Genomic DNA, 18869 nt, shown 5'->3' with positions numbered 1-18869 from the left:
AGAGGCTGTTTCGCTTTTATTTGTAATCTGTGGAATGTTTTCTCCTTTGTAAAAAAATTCTCAATCCTGATGTTTTAGATGTGTTCTTTCTAAATTACATGCAGCTTCTGTTCTGTGCTTTGATCTAAACTATTCTATGCTCTTAAGGTTTTGGACTGTTGACTGGAGCATTTAGTCTATGCACATCCAATGTGATCATGGTGTGCTTGGGGTTAGATGGTTATTCATTATGAAACGAAGACGCCAGTGTTTCCCCCAAGACCTCATGGACTGAAAGGTCCATGCGTGTAGAGATAATACTGAAGGAGCCAATCTAATATGCCGAGGATTAAATGGTATCAGCCATTTCTCCTTTTCAATTTGTTAAACACCACCAAAGGACTTATATAGATAATAGATATCTATTGGTGCATATAGGCCTGTGCTTCTGGTTATGGCTAAGAATGCACCCATTCAAAAAAAAAAAGGCACTAAATTTCATAATACATGGAGTTTTAGAGAGAGGAACTGGCTAGATTCATTTCGACAGACTGGTAGGATCGTGATAGGAGGAATATTCTACAAATCTTATTAGAGAATGTAAAACAGGATAGATGGAGGAAACTGAGGTGCTAGATCTGTAAGTGAAAAAGGAAAAATAAAAGGCTGTCATAATAATTTAGGGAAAATGTTGATGCCAAAAAAAGACTACACACCCCCCTCAAACCCAACCGCCACCAGAGGCCGCTTAATTGGATAAGAGAATTATGTTACCACCTCATTTTTTTCTGCCATCACGTCAATTAAGGAAAAATTGGATGACATGAGGATTTTGGACTGAGTGCAGAAGTCTTTCCACTTCTGCATCACTAGCTGGCGGAATTCTGGCGTTAAGACTCCGAGGTAGGCGAGGCAGGCGGATGAGAGGAGGATGTCGCCACAGATGCCGTTCAACTTGTTGTCTATCTCATTGATCGTTTCTTGCCATCGGACCTGAGTGTCAAGACAAGATTCGTGTCATTGAGTTGGTGCTATGATATATTTATGTGTATGTGCAGTGTATTTTTGTGCATGTGTGTGTATGCTCTTCCTCATCTGTGTATGTGTGTGGGTGCGTGTGGACATGCATGTAGCAGTCTCCCTAGCCTGATCCACTCTTTATCATCGCTATTATGATTGAGACAGGCCTGTCCTCATTGAACCTGGAGCTCAAGGGCTTGGGACACACCAGCTACCCGGCAAGCCCCAGCTACCCGGCAAGCCCCAGCTAACCGGCAAGCCGCAGCTAACTGGCAAGCCCCAGCTAACCAGCAAGCCCCCAGGACCTACCTGTTTCTTCCCTCCAGCCCTGGGGTACAGGTATGCCTTTACATGGGTGCTGATGGTCTAAACTCAGTTCTTCATACTTATACAGGATCTTGCCTCTCTGGGCCATCTCCCTGGACCAATGCTATGAGACACTTTAAAAACAAATGGTCTCTACGTCGGATCTGTCATTGCTATTACCGTTCTCAAGTGAATAACATTTAAAGTTGGCCAGGATGGGCGTGGTGGCACATACCTGCAAACTTAGCACTCGAGGGAACACTGCCCTCAAGTGCAGGCCAGTGAGGGCGACAGAGCCGGCAGATGACTTTCAAGAGTTCTGTCGGATATTGCCTGAAACCACTTGGAACCACTTGGCAAGCTAATTTCTTATAGAGACCAGAAAAATCTCATTCAGATAGAATAAGAATTCCGTTAGCTTTAAAGCAGAAGTAGACAGACTACAAAAATCTTACCCTGTCCCCTGCCAGAGAACTGTTTTCTGAGAGGAAAACCAATCCTGATAAGTCAAGGCTAACTTTGGCTCTGTCATGAGAACTTGTCTCACAAAACTAGCAAGCAAGCAAAATCACATTACATTATTATAGATGCGCCACCATTCCCCAAGTCCTCTGCTGAGTATCCACTGCCCACAGACACTTTATCTTGATATTCTTACTTGAACACTTCACTGTCCCCCTGAGCCAGGTATGATGATACGGAGAGGCAGGTGGATCATTGTGATTTCAAGGCCAGCACTGACTTCTATAGTTGATTCCAGGCCAGCGGGGGGCTACACAGTGAGATCCTATCTCAGAACACACACACACACACACAACTTTTAAAAGTTTCAAAGAATGCCACTGACTTCATGTTCAGAGGAGGGCTCTGGAGGGCAGAGTGTATCATGCACATACTTGCTTGGTCACTGGCTAAAGCTTGGTTAGCGGAATCGTGCTCCCCAGCACCCAGCAGCCACTGGACCCTTAGGGACACTAGTCAGGATTTGAGGATGGCAGTTTCCCTTGGTTGATGTGACACAATGTATTTATATCACAAGCCATCCCTGTACTTAGAGAGCCTTCCGCAATATATGCTTTTAAATAATTATAACAGAGCTATCATGAGAATTTCATAATATCCCCTTCTAATGAAAGCCCCTCTCTTCTGTCCACACCCACACACTTTGAGGGCGCACTGCTGTCTTAGCGACAGGGGAGGTGGGTCTTTGTTTTACTGTAGGTAAGATGTTCTTCAGGTCTTTGTAGGCAGTTGGGTACTGAGCAGCTCTAGGGGAGGGTGACGGAGCCCCAGGTGAAGCTCTGGCTGGGGTCTGTTGAATCACACGAGGACTAGGAGAGGGGATGGAAAGGCAAGGGAAGCCTTGCCTTCTCGTCCTCCAGGACGGTCAGCAGGACCGATGCGCACTGGAGCCGCTTGGTGGCCAGCTTTTTCCGATTTGCCAGTTGATGCTTTTCCATAACGATATCTCTGTAGGATGTGTGCAAGAACTGCAGGTGTTCTTCAATCTGAAAGACAGTCCCACTCAGTGTCAGTCACGAAAGAGTAGTCTGTCACTTCTCTTGCCTTAGCAGGCACCACTTCCCTAGGAAGCCTCCCCAGGTGGACTGCATGAACCACCCTACTCCCTGCAGTGCTGTGAATGCTGCTTGCCTTCTGCCAAGACCTGGGCATGTAGCTCGGCGGTGGGAAGCTCACCTCAGTGTGAGAGCAGCTAGGACTAATTTTTGGTGCCGTATAAGACCAGATGCACCAACATACAAGCCTGTGCTCAGCAGCTACAGGAGGGAGTGTCATAAATTCAAGGGCATTGTCAACTACCAAGAGAGCACACTCTGGATTACTGTTCCACATAAAGAAAGAAAACTGCTGACCTTTCCCCACTCCAAATATGCTGAGCAGACCTGTTGCAAGATATTTCCTATCCATTCACATTGAGGCAGTAAGAGGCCAGTGATTGGAGGAGAGAGAGGAGGAGGAGCTAAGGGAAGTGAGGGGAGGAGGGAGAGAGAGGGCTCCGTGGATGAGACTAGCAGAGCAGAGGGGGAGCCAGGGATATCCAGATGGCTTCAGATGTATTTCTGGTGTTTTGCAGATGTTAGACTTTATCATTGTAAATTGGCATTATGTAATTGGGATATTTGGTTAACTATTCAAGTTTAAGAGTCATGCTTTACCGGATATTTGGAAGGAGTGGAGCAGTGGCCTTTTATAATTATTTAACACTACACAGACCTGAGGAATAGATGGGTTAGGATAGGGGATGAACTGAGCCTGAGGCAGCCTACCCATAGAAACCCACAGAAACCATGCTTTGCTGGTGTTGTGGTCTGAATACGGAATGTTCCCCACAGGCCCATGTCAGAATGTTTCCCACAGGCCCATGTCGTAAAAGCAGTTAGCTGTGAGGAACCTTGGGCAGATGGGACCTGTGGAGGGAGGTTAGTCACGTGGCAGCATGCCTGCTAAGGAGCCCCCAGTTTCTTTTCACCCTGTCTTAGTTAGGGTTTCTATTCCTGCACAAACATTATGACCACGAAGAAAGGGTTTATACAGCTTACAGTTCCAAATTGCTGTTTATCACCAAAGGAAGTCAGGACTGGAATTCAAGCAGGTCAGGAAACAGGAGCTGATGCAGAGGCCATGGAGGGATGTTTCTTACTAGCTTGCTTCCCCTGGCTTGCTCAGCCTGCTCTCTTATAGAACCCAGGACGACCAGCCCAGGGGTGGCACTGCTCACAAGGGGCCCTCCCCCACCTTGACCACTAATTGAGAAAATGCCCACAGCTGGATCTCATGGAGGCACTTCCCCAACTGAAGCTCCTTTCTTTGTGATTACTCCAGCCTGTGTCAAGTTGACACACACAACCAGCCAGTACATACCCCAAGCTGCATTCTAGCCACCATGAAGTGAGCAGGTCTCTCTGGTCCAGCATGGTGTACTGTGCCACACAGGCCCAAAGCAGCAGGGACCATGGTCAAATGAGTAATTCGAGTAATGACCATGGACTAGGTCAGAGTGAAATCCAACATTTTTGTCTTGACTTTATACATTTGAGTCTGTCAGGTTTCTGAAATAATGATAAAACACTAACACACAGTGTGTGGCATGAAATCTTGAATATGGTGTGTGTGTATAAATGTAAATATATATATAGATATGATTTTGTAAATATAGTGTGAAATTATTTATCTAACTTATGTAACATGTAAGTATATATGTTACATATATAAAATTATATATAAAGAATTGTATTTACTATGATCCATATACTTTTCCCCTTATTTTTTAGATATTATTTTTAAAAAGGTATGAACCTAAACTTTACAAAAATATATCCATTATGAGCTGTCTGTGGTAGGACTAATTTTTAAGTGAGTGTGTGTGTGTGTATGTGTGTGTTGTGTAGGTATGTGCGCACTCATGGAGCTGGTGAGGCCAGAAGAGGGCATCAGATGCCCTGGAGCTAACCGATGTAAGACCTGGGAACAAACCCCAGGCTCTCTCTAAGGGCACCGATGGGTGCCGGCTTCGGCCCCTCACCTAGACGGTTAGCTATTGCCTTTGCTTGATCATGTCTCCTGTTTTCCCTTGCTACTCATGTCCAGTTATTTAAAGTACGGGGCATGTCCGTGAAATTAAACATACAGTTAGTTATATGGTAGGCACTGTACTACCTAAAGGATGTTCCTATGAGGGTGTGGGTAACTAGTAAGTTTTAGACCTATTTCCCAGAGTTCTCTAGAATTTTCAGATGCATTTTCAACATTCAAGTCCAGACGGACAAAGGCAGATATTTGAAATGGAAGAAACGATGTTTCAGGACATTCCCATAAAAGGTGTCACTGTCACAAAAGTCTTTTATTAACAAAATATCTGGTGGGCAGTGGTGGTGCACACCTTGGGAGGCAGAGGCAGGAGAATTTCTGAGTTTGAGGCCAGCCTGATCTACAGAGTGAGTTCCAGGACAGCCAGGGTTACACAGAGAAACCCTGTCTTGAAAAAACAAAAACAAACAAACAAACAAACAAACAAACAAAAACCACTCCCAAAATAGTGTAAAACCAGTGGCGTTAACTATAGCTCAGGCAGGAGCATGGGATTTGCACTTGAGAAATACACTGAGCTGGAGCACTGAGCTCCTACTGTGTGTTGTAAGTGTCCTTGTGGCCTCTGGGCAGCTTCTGACTCACTGGACAGGTGGCAGTGTGGATGGATATTATATACATCTGTGTGTGTGTGTATGTGTGTGTGTGTGTGTGTGTGTATGAGCAGATGGGTGAACAGTGTACTGCCAACCTTGCAGCTCCGAGAGTGGACACACGCCCTCCATGCAGTCCTCTCTGCCCAGGATGAGGCACAACACTTTAACAAGAGAGTTTGCCATGGGAATTAGACAGTCCGGCATCTGCTCAGGAGGTGTCAAATGTCAGGTGAGGACACCATTTAGCCCCAGCTCTAGCTGTCTGAGGAGTGAGCATGACTAAATGAATTAACCATCAATGGAGAGAGGCAGTGGGCAGAGGAGTATACGAATCCAGGCTCATGGTTTTGTAGATGGAAGCTAGAGAAATTTGGCGAAATGGCGTTATGTGATGCTGATCATTACCACGACTGTTAATGATTATGTCGCAGGGATGGATCTTTGAACATTATAACTAAAACTCCCAAATCTTACCAGTTGTAATCCTCTTTGCTTTTCGAACAACCTTTGCTTTGCAATTTGAAGGACGTTCTGAGCCTCTGCCACTTGTGCCTGCTTAGGACGTACCACCTTCACGAGAGTAAAACACCCAAGGGTTTAAACAGTTAGGCCTGTGGTTTAAAATGTCTTATACTTGAGAGATATAGGTATCAGTCTTTAAAACAAACTTTCCTGCAACTTTATATATGCATGGAAGGGATGCAGTTTGTTATGGACAAAATACTAAATTGAACAAATAGAAGTGTGCCATTGTTTTCATAGAAAGTTTAAAAGCAGCATTCAGTCTAGGCGGATGAGCGTGGGACAGGAAAGGCATATGTGATGTTGATCAGTGGACTATCGAGGTCCACTTGAACACTGCTAAGGGCCAATGACTTTCAGAACTATGCCGGGTTCCTTGCACACCACAATAGAGACTAAGGCAGCAAGGTGTACCTACCTTCTGTACTTCATGGTAGTTGTTCAACGCGATCACCCACTGGCACATGGAGCAACAGGCCACAGAAACCATAGCGATCTTGTTGGGGTTGAAATCAGGCAGATTTAAAATCTTCTTGAGCCTCATGAATATCTAGGGAGAACGTGTCACATGAGATGTACTTCACAATGAGTCAGTTCTTCCTTCCAGGACGAGTTTCACTGCTCTGGTTAAAGACACAGTTTCAAGGAGGGCTCAAAGTGGCCCTAGACTAGGGAGCCTTTCTAGTGAACACCTGTCATGGTTGCTGCTGTTGGGACTTTTGTTAAGGTTTAAAAGGAACTTGAGCTTAGGAAAACTTCGTGTGTAGGAGGTCTGAATCGCTTAGTGAGCTTTCCTGTGAGGAGACAACGCCCATCCCCAAGTGGCCTGTTGACTAATCTATAGTTAAGTGTGTGGAATTTCTCACCTGCCTTTCTGAGCCATACATGGTATGTCTTTCTCGTACTTGGATTCCTTCTCGCGTTCTGTCTAGGTATCTCCTTCTCCAACTCCACTTTCCCTCATAACTCAGACACACGTGGTTCTCTCAGCCTGCCACTTTTAATCTGTTCTGATCACTCTGAGTGCTGCTAGGCATTTAGTCACTTCTTTATAAGAACCATTTTTTCAGATGTACTGAAACCACAGGGGACTGTATTTGTTAATTATTCTTTAGAGAGTGAACTGTTCCATGAATTCACCAGTGAGTATTGACTCAGGCAATCACTTCATCTTCCTAGGGTGGGACTCTGCTTCCCGATGGCACAGACCACCACGATTCGCTGGTACCATGACTGTGATCGATTACTTCCTGTTGTCTCTGTTTTAATATGAAGATGGTAGCAGAACACTTCTGGGAGAAAACCATTAGCTTTGCTCTCTCACCCTTGTTTTAGAATCTCATTTATGTATATATTTAGTGCCGTTCTGTTCTCTCCTTCTGTTTATGTGGATCTGGGGGTGAAGCTCATGCTGCCAGGCCTGATGAGGGCCGCCTTCGCCCCTTCACCATCCGGCCAGCCCCCCCTTTAACTCCTACTACCGCCTTCCATGCCTAATACATTTCATTTTTAAATCAATTTTTAATTTTTACTGGTAATTCAGAACCTGCTTTAGCACCTCTGCTTGACTGTATAGTCTGTAACTAGACGGACGGACGTGGCGCGTCATGGCGCATGCGCACTCCCCAGCCGTCTGCGCTGTACCTTATCTGGGATGCTGTCCTTGTCAAGGTTAATCAGTCGCTTTAGGAAGCTGGTGTCTGAAAGCAGCAGCTTGGCTGTCGCCCAGTTGGGCTTCTTTTCTAGAAGGATACACACGGCGTTCATGACTGTCAGAACCAGGTAGGGAGGGCGCGTGTACACTCTGTAAGACAGGGTGAGCATCCAGTCAGCTTCAAGATGACAATCATATTCCCTCTGGAAGCAATCCCAGAAGATTACATACGCAAATGTTTAGACTTTATTTATATTAAACGTTTAATGCAGCCTACAAAATAATGGGTTTCATCATGAAATTTTCCTGTATAGTTTGCGTTTCATTCTTACTTATTTCCAATATACTTCCATGTCCTCTCTTCTCCCCTCCCACTGGCCCCTCTTTCTTCAAGCAGCCCCCTCTGCTTTTATTCTCTCTCTCTCTCTCTCTCTCTCTCTCTCTATATATATATATATATATATATATATATATATATATATATATATATATATATATGTGTGTGTGTGTGTGTGTGTGTGTGTGTGAATATATATACATGAATTTCACATACAGAGAGACCACACATGCATACTTATTTTAACAACTATTTTGATAAGGAGTATCAGTCAACAGAGAGATACTTTAATATTTGTTTATTTTTTTCAAAATTTAGTGTTTTTAGTACATGGACATCTTTGCCTTAGGAAGGTCGAATGCATAAAATTTCACGCTGAGAACCATCAGTGCTAGAGACTAATTCTTTTTGTTGTGAAAGTACCCGATGCAGACTCACTTGAAGTTAGGAACTTCCTGTGCTCTTCTAGTTGGCTTACTGATGACCTCGCCGCAGAAGCATGTGCACACTGTAAGTCAGCCCTGTCCTTGTGATTTAAGGATCGTCTCTGACTGTCCTTATAAGTATCTTATGCCTTTACTCTCCTCATCCCAGCACAGAAGGTCCTGATCTAATAGCGCTGGGGAAGGTTAGCTTGGGATCTGTGTTTAAAGTTTGGATAAGAGGATCGTCACTGGAACGTGCCAAACCACTTTTTGTTATGCCCTAACGGTGCTAACATCACACGGGGGAATCTTTACAAACAATACAGCACAAGCAGAGGATGCAAGGACAGCGGTTCTGGTTCCAAGGAAGAGGAGAGAGACTTCCCAGCACAAGAGTAATTGTTGCTGAACTGGTGCCTTCAGTGAGGCTGCTCTGGGTTAGCTGACTGGGACCCTCCTCTGCCAGCCGGCTGCACAGGGGGACACTCAGGGGCAGCTGGGGAGAAGATGGCTGTGCCAGGACTCCAGCCTCCTGCTTCACTGCCTGCAGATGGCGCCTGCGAGTGTGGGGAGCTTCAGAGATGGCTTGGTGGTCAAAAGCATGGGCTGCTCCCTCAGAGGACTTAGGTTATGTTCCTAGAACCCACACTGGGTAGCTCACGGGTAACCTCTAACTTCCTGGGATGTGCTGCTCTGCTCTCCCATAGGCACCCACTCAAGTGCACACATCCTGCCTGCCCCCTCCACAAATACATTTTTTTTTTTTTTGGATTTGGTTTTTTCGAGACAGGGTTTCTCTGTGTAGCCCTGGCTGTCTTGGGACTCACTCTGTAGACCAGGCTGGCCTCGAACTCAGAAATCCGCCTGCCTCTGCCTCCCAGAGTGCTGGGATTACAAGCATATGCCACCATAACCCGGCTAACAAATACATATTTTAAACTACTAATAAAAAGAAATTAAGGCTATTCTGTCAGGAATAACTTTTAGAACAGCAGTTAATTAAATAGGACCTTCTGGAAGAAGGTTGCAAGGTGCAGGCTCTCTGGGGGCTCGGTTTCCCCTTGCCTGACTCCCTCTCCCCAGCCCCCCTCCTGTCTCTAGCCACCTTGGTCTTCTGCACTCCCTGAGGAGCAATGAGCACACTTCCAGGGCACTCGGGCTGCCCACTCCTTTGCCCTGGTCTCACCCCAGAGCTGCCCACCCTCTGTGTGTTTGCTCTGCCAGTCTTGGGTGGATAAACTCAAGAGTGGTAACATGCTCTGGTCTGCTGCTGTGAAACTAAGAGTTAAGTTATATATATGCAGTGAGTTTGGGGTGAGCCAGGGATATGGCTAGGTTGGTAAACTGTTCGCGTGTGAGCATAAGGACTTTAGTCTAGGTTCCCGACCCCCACGTGAGAGGCTGAGCATCACAGCTCATGTCCGTGATCCCAGCATGTGTTCAGCAGACGCAGATGATGGTGGGCTTGCCCTGTACTCCTGTATCTTTTGTTAAAACACTACTGTCTCTAAATTTTTTTTCAAACATTTATTCTATGAGCATGGATGCTTTGCCTACATGTATGCCTGTGTACCACATGACAGCCTGGTGCCCATGGGAGCCAAAGGAGGGTGTCAAGTCCTCTGGAACTGGAGTTACAGATGGTTATGAGCCTCCATGTGTATGCTGGGAACTGAACCTGGGTCCTCTGGGAGAGTAGCCCATGCTCTTAACCACGGAACCATCATCTCTGTAGCCCCCTAAAACACTACTTTAGAAGAATGATGGGATACTTGCTGTGTTCAGAGATAGGGTATTTGAAGATTTCCATTCTTAAGAAGGAAACTTCAAATTTAAAATATCCTACCCAAAGACTCAAATCAGAATCAAAGATTAAAGTCTTTGTACCCTATGATATTTCAGTTCTTCCAAGGCTTTCTTGGATATTTCTTTTCAGTCCCATTCTTCACACCAAGATACTATCTGAAAAGACACACCAGGGAGAAGAGCTCCCATAGCACCCCCTGCAGGTGCATGTGAGCATTGCAGTATGTGTGTGCATGTGTGCGTGCGTGCGTGTGTGTGTGTGTGGGGGGGCAGATTGCTAGCCACCCCCAGAACTCTGCCCTCACCCTGAAATGAGTGTTGGTGCATAAATATTATATTCTTACTTTGGAACTTCATGGATAATACTTTACTTGACCTGTTCTAGGGTATAAAGTTTTATATATCAGTGAAGGCAATTTAGTTTATCATAAATGGCTCACACTTCGGCTGGGTAGTAATTTTCCTTTCTTAAAGATCCACAAAACACTGGCATGCCATAAAACCAATAACATGCAGTACATACCACAGATAAAGAAAAATTTACAGGAACCAAATGGGTGCAAATTAATTCATATAAAACTGGAATGCAGATTTTACCACACATTCTATTTAGAGAACTTTTAACTCAAAAGAGAGAAAATTACTCACCTTAATTCAGAAATATCACTTTTATCCAGGGCATTTAGGGCCACAATTGCCTTGTCTAAAGAAGGCAGCACACTTTTTAGCTCATTGGCAGTTTTCTGCAATGAAGGAACAATCCTAATTATACATGGACAAATACAGTTGCATATCTAAAGTTGGAAGGTCAATCGGAAAATTTTATAGTAAGAATTAGCCATGTGTGCACAGGTTTCTGTCATAGACAGTGTTTTGTAAATGAAATGCAGTGTATTATGCACTCCCTGGTGATTCCCATCCATGCAAGGGACGCAGAGACACGGAATGACTGCCTTATGTTTTTTTTTTTGTTGTTGTTTTGTTTTGTTGGTATGTCATACAAACACATTTTACTCTTGGTTGAAATCGAAGCACTGGTGGGAGGTGTGGCTCAGTGGTTTTGCTTCCTAGCATGCAGAAGGCACCCTCCACACTGCACACTGACACCAAGTTTGGGACATAGGTGGCAAGACTGAAGGGTGCAATACCTCCCACTCCCAGTGGGGGCAGTACACAGAGCACAAGGGTGCAATACCTCCCACTCCCAGTGGGGGCAGTACACAGAGCACAAGGGTGCAGTACCTCCCACTCCCAGTGGGGGCAGTACACAGAGCACAAGGGTGCAGTACCTCCCACTCCCAGTGGGGGCAGTACACAGAGCAGACCCCAGTGACACCCTAGGGAATCCTCACAGCTCCAAAAACTGTTTATAACAGCAAGTGAACTTCCCAATCCTCAACTGCTTTAGCCCCAGTGAACTTACGGAACAATACAGAAGCTATAATGACTGTTCAATGCCAAGAATCACACTGAAGATTTAGTGCCCTGACGGCTCTTTGCTGTGTTAAGTGGTCAAAATAAAATGATGAGGATTCTAAACTTGCCCAGCCACTTCATGTCACTGACATTTGCTATTTAGAGTGAACATCTATGTGTTCTTCCCATTTGCTGCAAATGCCAGTGTTTAGGGATGAGGCCCAGAACTCATCCTATGTGACTGTGAATGATGTCGGCACAGTACATGTGACCAGGATCTAGCCACAATCACCAAGGATTAGCAGGAGCCTATGGTCCAGACGAGGCCAGAGTCCTTCAGTAGGGTGTGATTTGTGGGCCAGCTCGGACTCTCCTATTTGGAGCCTGGATCTTGAGGAGGGGACTGTGGCTGCTATCACCCCTTTATGAGGAGATGACTAGCGTAAAATTGAAACCAAGAAACAGAAACAAGAGTTGAAGGAGGCGGACAGCAGGCTCTGTGTTATGGTCTATGCTCATCTCATGGTGGCCTCCTGGACGCACATACAGTGTAATCTGATCAAAGAGTCATCCTTGAATGTAATCTCTCCATTAGGCAATTCCCCAAACCCACTAAGTTCCTAGCCCATGGTTGTTCAGTCCCACGGATCTTCTATAATGACTTCGACCAGCAGAATCATTCAAAAACAGCATTGATTGTTTCCTCTGGTGTCCCTGGGAGGAACACTGGGCTGGAGGTCGAATAGATGCGGCAGCCATGGTGCTTCCCATTTTGGTTCTTTTCTGTTGAGAACCAGAGAAAATCCTGGGCAATTTTCATCTTGTGCTCAGCCTGTTATCACTATCCTTTTCTTCGTCTGATTTTTGATCTAGCATCCAACATTGATCTTTTACATTAAAAAGAAAAAAATACTGCAAACAGCCTTCCTTCAAACACTGCCATGGAGATTTTCCTTCCTGGAGCACACAGGCCGACTGCAGCAGACATGCACCCAGGTCTTCCTTCACACCTGCACGTGCGCCACTCCCCCCTCCCCTGCTCGTCCTCATAATACCGGGGGCATGGCGAGGCCCACTGCCCTCACCACACCAGATCATGGCCTTCGGTCACCATGGACCGACCGGGAGGGCATGCCCACTCGTGACTGCCTTGTTAAACATAGTGTGAGGGATGCCCTTTGGGGAGTGGTTCTGTTAGCCGTGGGATTGTTGATGCTCACAAAGGGCTGAGCACAGTAGCTGGCTCCTTCAGTGCTAGCACTTGGAAGGCAGAGTTTGGTGGATCTCCTGAGTTTGAGACCAGCCTGCTTTACACAGCAAGATTCAAGCTAGCTGGGCCCCATGGTGAGATCCTCTCAGACAACAACCAGAAGAGCAATGGAGAGCTCATTGGTTCTGAGAAGACAGCCAAGCCAGGTGTGGGGGCACATCTCTTTAATTCCAGCCCTGAAGAGGCAGAGGCAGGTGGATCTCTATGAGTTCAAGGCCAGCTTGTTCTATGCCAGCGGGGCCCACATAGTGAGGCCCTGTCCGAAAAAGAACGAAAAGGAACATTTTGAAGTTACCAAAGAACAGCTTGAAATCTGCATTCACGCTCGCTTCATAATAAGCCTTGTGCTAGGACTGACTTCTGCCTTGGCAGATTAGCCAGTGAGTACAGCTTGTGGGTATCACTGGTAAATAAATCAGTTTCTTTCAATGTATGTGGTTGCTTCTTTGAGAAGGATTGGCTAGTAAGCCCACTGGAGCTGAGCAAACAATCTCACACACCATGCTGGCTCCTGCTGGAATTGTAACGGGGTTGGAGGGGGTTGGGGGGGCAGAAGTGAACAGAGGGTTTTGAAAGTAAACATTGGGAGAGGCACACATCTAAGAACATCTAGTTCCTAGTGGACGCTGCTCCCAGAAGCAAGGTTTCCGAGAGCTCTAACCCAGCCTGTGAGCCTCCTGGGGCAGGGGCTGCACTCTCTATTTTCCCTTCGTAGCTTCCTGTGTGGAGCTGGGGCTGAAACCACGTTTGCTGGGATAAAAGGAGGGGCTATTGCCTGGGCCGCTGCCTTTCCCTGCGCGGCTCAGAGCCCCGGCAGCTTGGAGTCTCTGGAATCCACCTTACCTGAGCATACTCTTCCACAATTTTTACTTGTTCAGCCACAATCTCCTCATCCTGTTTCACAAGCACCTGAACCTTTTCGACTATTTGTGAATCTTTCCGCAGCTTTTCCATCAAGATTTCTTTTTCCTAATAAATCAAATGGTTCTTCTTAGAATGGACTTTGACACAGAATTTCTTTAGAGCAGAAATCAAATAACTATAGAATTCATAGAAATTTAGCTTGAATTATATGTAACAGAGTAATTAGAATGGCTACCATAAAGATGATTTCCTACACATCAAGAAAGACGACAAGGGGCTAGAGAGGTGGCTCTGTGGTTCAGAGCACTGGCTGCTCTTCCAGAGGACCCAGGTTTGATCCCTAGAACCTACATGGTAGCTCACCATCTGTAACTCCGGTTCCAGGGATCTGATGTTCTCTTCTGACCTGTCCAGGCACCAGGTGCACATGCATACATGCAGGCGATTCACCCAGACTGATGAAAACAGCTATGTAAAGGGTCCCTCATAGGTGTAACTGGGGCCCCACAAGGGAAGTATATGTATAGAAAGATGACAAGAGTGTACCTCTTGTGGTAGAGTGCCTTTTAATTTCTAGCAACACGTACAAACACACACACACACACACACACACACACACACGTTCATGCACACACATGCATATGAGACAAGCAATGGCTTTTAAAATCATTGACAGCCTGCAAATTACCATAGCAGATTTCTGATGGACTTAAATTACCTAAAGACTCTTTTTTCACTTTTTTCCCTCAGTACCTATAGTTATGGTATTGGTTGGATTTTATGTCAACCAACTAATAGGAGATAGGGCCATCTGGGAAGAACAAGTTTTAATTCAGAAAATGCTTTCATAGGACTGGCGTGGAGACAAGTCTGAATGGGAATGTCAGTCCACTGTGGGCAGTGTCACGGGTGGACTGACCAGTGGTCTTTGGTTGTATTAAGCAAGCCATGAGGAGCAAACCAGTAAGCAGTGGTCCTCCATGGCCTCTGCTTCAGTTCCTGCCTCGAGTTCCTGCCTTGAGTTACTTTCTCAACTTCCTTTGATGATGAACCCTTTCCTCCCCAAGTTGTTTTTCGTTATAGTGTTTCATCAAAGCAATAGTAAGCTTGATTAAGACAGTTATACATGAGGATCATATTTAATTGTTAAAATGTAGTTTCTTCAGTCACACAGCCATACTGTGGCAAAGCTCAAGTTAGACTTCATCTTTAGTAGCAGAGCAAAGACCTTCCAACATGGTTCTGTATCGGACTATAAAACCTTCAGGAGAGATTTAAGACTAAAATACCTTTGCTTTTTGTTCTATTTGAGGACCAATAATCAAAAGTTCTTCCTGCATGTCTGTGACTAGTGCTGTTGCTTCCAGAATCTTGGAAAGTCCCATGTAGAAGCGATTCCTGAAGGGGAAACAAAGAGTAGGCTGACCTTTCCCCTGTCTGAGAAGCTTAGTACCAGAAGTGGGGTGTCCTGGCTGTGCACCCCTAATCTGAAATCTCCAAAATCTCAAACTCTCTGGCTATGTCAGCCTTCCCAGTACTAGATGTCAGACTAGGGGTGCTCACCCTGCATCAAGAATATACTGAGTATCAGGAAATGTAATTCAATACCATATAGAGAATTACACATTGTGAGGAAGCAACATTTTTTTTAAGCATTTTTAGGGATTTAGGACAAATTCAGGATTTGAAAGTCAACTGACACATAACACACCACATATTAGGAATCTAAAGTAGGAAAATCAGATGTCCCTATCAATTAAAAATGTAAAACAGCACTTGAGAAAATTCATGACAAAAAGAGAACTAGGCACCAGGAGGAATTACCTTTACTTGTTAAGGGGCAGGATATGGTAAGAAGATGGACTCACTGTAGGCATAAGGTTTAGTGACAGCAGGTACATGGTCATGAGTGGGTGGCAATAGTCTTTCAGAGGGAAAGGAGATGCCATAGATCCTAGATGTAGGAGCGGAAGGTAATCCTCTTGACTCAGCTCTGGAGGGAAGTTGGGCAATTTACCTATTCCTCCATTTAACTTTTGAACAATAGAAATCTTAATCTTGTGGAAATGTCCTGGAAGGTAGACACCTCCACTGGAGCAGGAGTGCAAGGTTCACGTCTGAACTTCGTGTGGCTTCTTTAGCCTGTGTTCTGACTGTCCCAGTCGCTCTGCATTTAACTGGTACAGTCTTTCATGCCCACCTGAGGTTGTTGTTAACGAAGCTCAATGAACTCTGGCCCCATGTTAGGAGAGTGTGATTGAGGCTATACTAACTTCTTATGTGAACACCAGGCAGGGATGTGTTCATCATACAAGACTACCCATAATTCCCGCTGCCCAGCTGGGGCAAAGGATGTACAACTGCCAGTATGTCTAGAAATGCCCAGATGAGTGGCGTGGCTCCGCTCTGTACAGAGCTTTTGACTGTGGTTTAGCGTCTCTATGGGAGTCATCACTACAGCTACTCTCACTCAATGTGTTATAAACCAGCGTGAATGGATTCTGCCAAAGGGACCTGATGAAGCGGCTGTTTTTTATTTTAAGGACTTGTTAGCTGGGCACACAGCAGGCCTGCGGTGGGCTCACAGTAGAGTATCTGCCTGTGCTGCCTGAAGCCCATCTAGGTAGTGCTCGCTGCAGTGGTTCTGACTCTCAGCGGGAGCTGTCTTGATCTCCCGGCATGTGAGAATTCTGGATATTTGTGAGGAGGATTGTTACAAGGCTGTTTCTCCCCAGGGGGTTGTCTCAGATTCTCATTGTCTCCTGGGTTCTGGTTTTGTATGAGGGGTGGTGGGAGTAAGTTAGTGGCAGACTGCTTGCCTAGCACACTTGAGTCCCTGGCACCATAAAAAAGTTACAAAGACGGAGGAAGACATGTAGGAGCTGGAGGCTGAGGAGAAGTGCTGTGAAAGGCTGCCTTCTGGGCAGGACATGGCACAGCCCTCGGGCTCCACTGCGGTTATGGTCACCCGGATGAGCCCTTGTCAACGAGATCCGCTCAACATCCCAGCAAGCAGGGTTAACTGGACTCAGAACAAGAGAAAAAGAGGAGGATGTGAGAGTCTGTGGGAAGATGTGAGGAGAGAGGAGGAGGCTGAGAGGGGTGGAGTGTTAGGATGGGTATGATCAAGATACATTGTAGATCTGTGTGAAATGGTCTAAGAACAAGTAACAGCTAGTCTAACTACAATAACCTCATCACCATCAACAATTAGATGAATCTAATTATGCCCAAGGCTTACTGCTTCCTGTTTGTGTTTCCCCCCCTATATTCTCAGCCAGAGCTGTCACCCATATTGTGTTTTGAGGTAGTGTGGCACACATCCTCGGCCATCTGTGCTGCAGTCAACTGGCCACTTGTCTTTTGGTGTTATCCCCAAAGCCACGGGGATGGCACCTCTAGCCATCCTCCTGCTTCCAGGGGAAATAATCTAACAAGAACTGATTTCTCCCAGGTAGATCTGTCAGTCTGTGGTGGGGTGGCCTCTGGATGCATGCAGGGGAACTGCCGACTGCCTTCTTATGATCCACCATAGTTGTTGGCCCCATGGCCCCCACACAAGAAGGGTAGATTTGAATTCATTGTTTTATATTTGTGCCTATCTCTTATAGGTAATATTTTACAGACACAGAGGCGCTGATGTGAAAACACACGTTTCTGTTTTGGTCAACCCTTACCTTTTTGTCTGCATCTCTTTCTGCCTTATCCTCAGACTGTAGGTAAATGTCTCCAAGAACTTAAAGTAGCAACTGGGAGTGATGTAATAGTGTCTTCCAGTTTCTTCAAAGTATTTTACGCTCAAATCCTTCATGCTTTTGTGGATTTCGACACATGTTGGGGCAAACTGTCTTATTTTATCCTGAAGAACAACAACGTTTAAGAATCACAGGAGATTATAAATAAGGCTGCTATGAACATAATGGAGCATGTGTCTTTATTGCATGCCGGGGAATCCTTTGGGTATATGCCCAGGAGAGGTATAGCAGAGTCCTCCGGAAGTGTCATGTCCAGTTTTCTGAGGAACCGCCAGACTGATTTCCAAAGTGGTTGTACCATCTTACAGCCCCACCAGCAGTGGAGGAGTGTTCCTCTTTCTCCACATCCTCGCCAACACCTACTGTCTCCTGAGTTTTTGACCTTAGCCATTCTGACTGGTGTAAGGTGAAATCTCAGGGTTGTTTTGATTTGCATTTCCCTAATGACTAATGATGTTTTGATTTGTATTTCCCTAATGACTAATGATGTTGAGCACTTCTTAAGGTGCCTCTTGGCTATCCGAATTTCTTCAGGTGAAAATTCTTTGTTTAGGTCTGTACCCCAGATGTCCCTCAAAGGAGGAATGGATACAGAAAACGTGGTATATTTACACAATGGAATACTACTCAGCAATTAGAAACAATGAATTCACAAAATTTTTAGGCAAATGGTTTGATCTGGAAAATATCATCCTAAGTGAGGTAACCCAATCACAAAAGAATACACATGGAATGCAATCTCTGATAAGTGGATATTAATTAGCCCAGAAGCCCCGAATACCCAAGGCACAAATCGCATAACAAATGACTCCCATGAAGAAGTTATGGAGAGGGTCCTGATCCTAGAAAGGATTAATCTAGCATTGGAGGGGAATATAAGGACAGAGAAAAAGGAGGGAGGTGATTGGAGAATGGATGGAAAGAAGAAGGTTTATGGGACGTATGGGGAGGGGGGATCTGGGAAAGGGGAATGTAAACAAAGAATATAGAAAATAAAATATTAAAAAAAAAAGAATCACAGGAGAACATAAATAGAGAGGAATGAGAAGTTACTTGAAATACTCCAGTATTTCTGAGATGCAGAAGTATAGAGGCCGGTCCTGGGCAGGCACCACGATCATGGGGGTTTTAAAGCTGGAAGAGGCCGAGGTAAAGGAGGCAGTGGTGAGAGACTAATGACACAGCAGGTTCATTCCTGCTCATTCCTGCTCCAGCCACCCAAGGACTTCAGGATGCTGCATATCATTCAGAGCTTGGCTCAGTCAAGGTTACTATTGCTGCAACAAAACACCATGACCAAAGAGAGCAAC

The 18869-nt window shown here is 45.4% G+C and overlaps 1 protein-coding gene across 1 annotated transcript in view; it reads right to left on the bottom strand.

Moving 5' to 3' along the window:
- Positions 1-18869, bottom strand: part of Dnah14 (dynein axonemal heavy chain 14) — a 208245-nt gene that overhangs the window by 42941 nt on the left and 146435 nt on the right. The window contains exons 57-65 of the mRNA XM_052201306.1: positions 17482-17663; positions 15094-15202; positions 13784-13909; positions 10903-10997; positions 7677-7836; positions 6451-6582; positions 5985-6080; positions 2673-2813; positions 757-972 (exon numbers count right to left, since the gene is read on the bottom strand). Of these exons, the coding sequence (XP_052057266.1) occupies positions 757-972; positions 2673-2813; positions 5985-6080; positions 6451-6582; positions 7677-7836; positions 10903-10997; positions 13784-13909; positions 15094-15202; positions 17482-17663 (1257 nt within the window). The remainder of the gene's footprint in view (positions 1-756; positions 973-2672; positions 2814-5984; positions 6081-6450; positions 6583-7676; positions 7837-10902; positions 10998-13783; positions 13910-15093; positions 15203-17481; positions 17664-18869) is intronic.

Source organism: Apodemus sylvaticus, chromosome 12, assembly GCF_947179515.1.
Source record: "Apodemus sylvaticus chromosome 12, mApoSyl1.1, whole genome shotgun sequence".
Lineage (NCBI taxonomy): Eukaryota > Metazoa > Chordata > Mammalia > Rodentia > Muridae > Apodemus > Apodemus sylvaticus.
The sequence above is the reverse complement of the archived record's forward strand: the minus strand, read 5'-3'. Positions and strand labels throughout refer to the sequence as shown.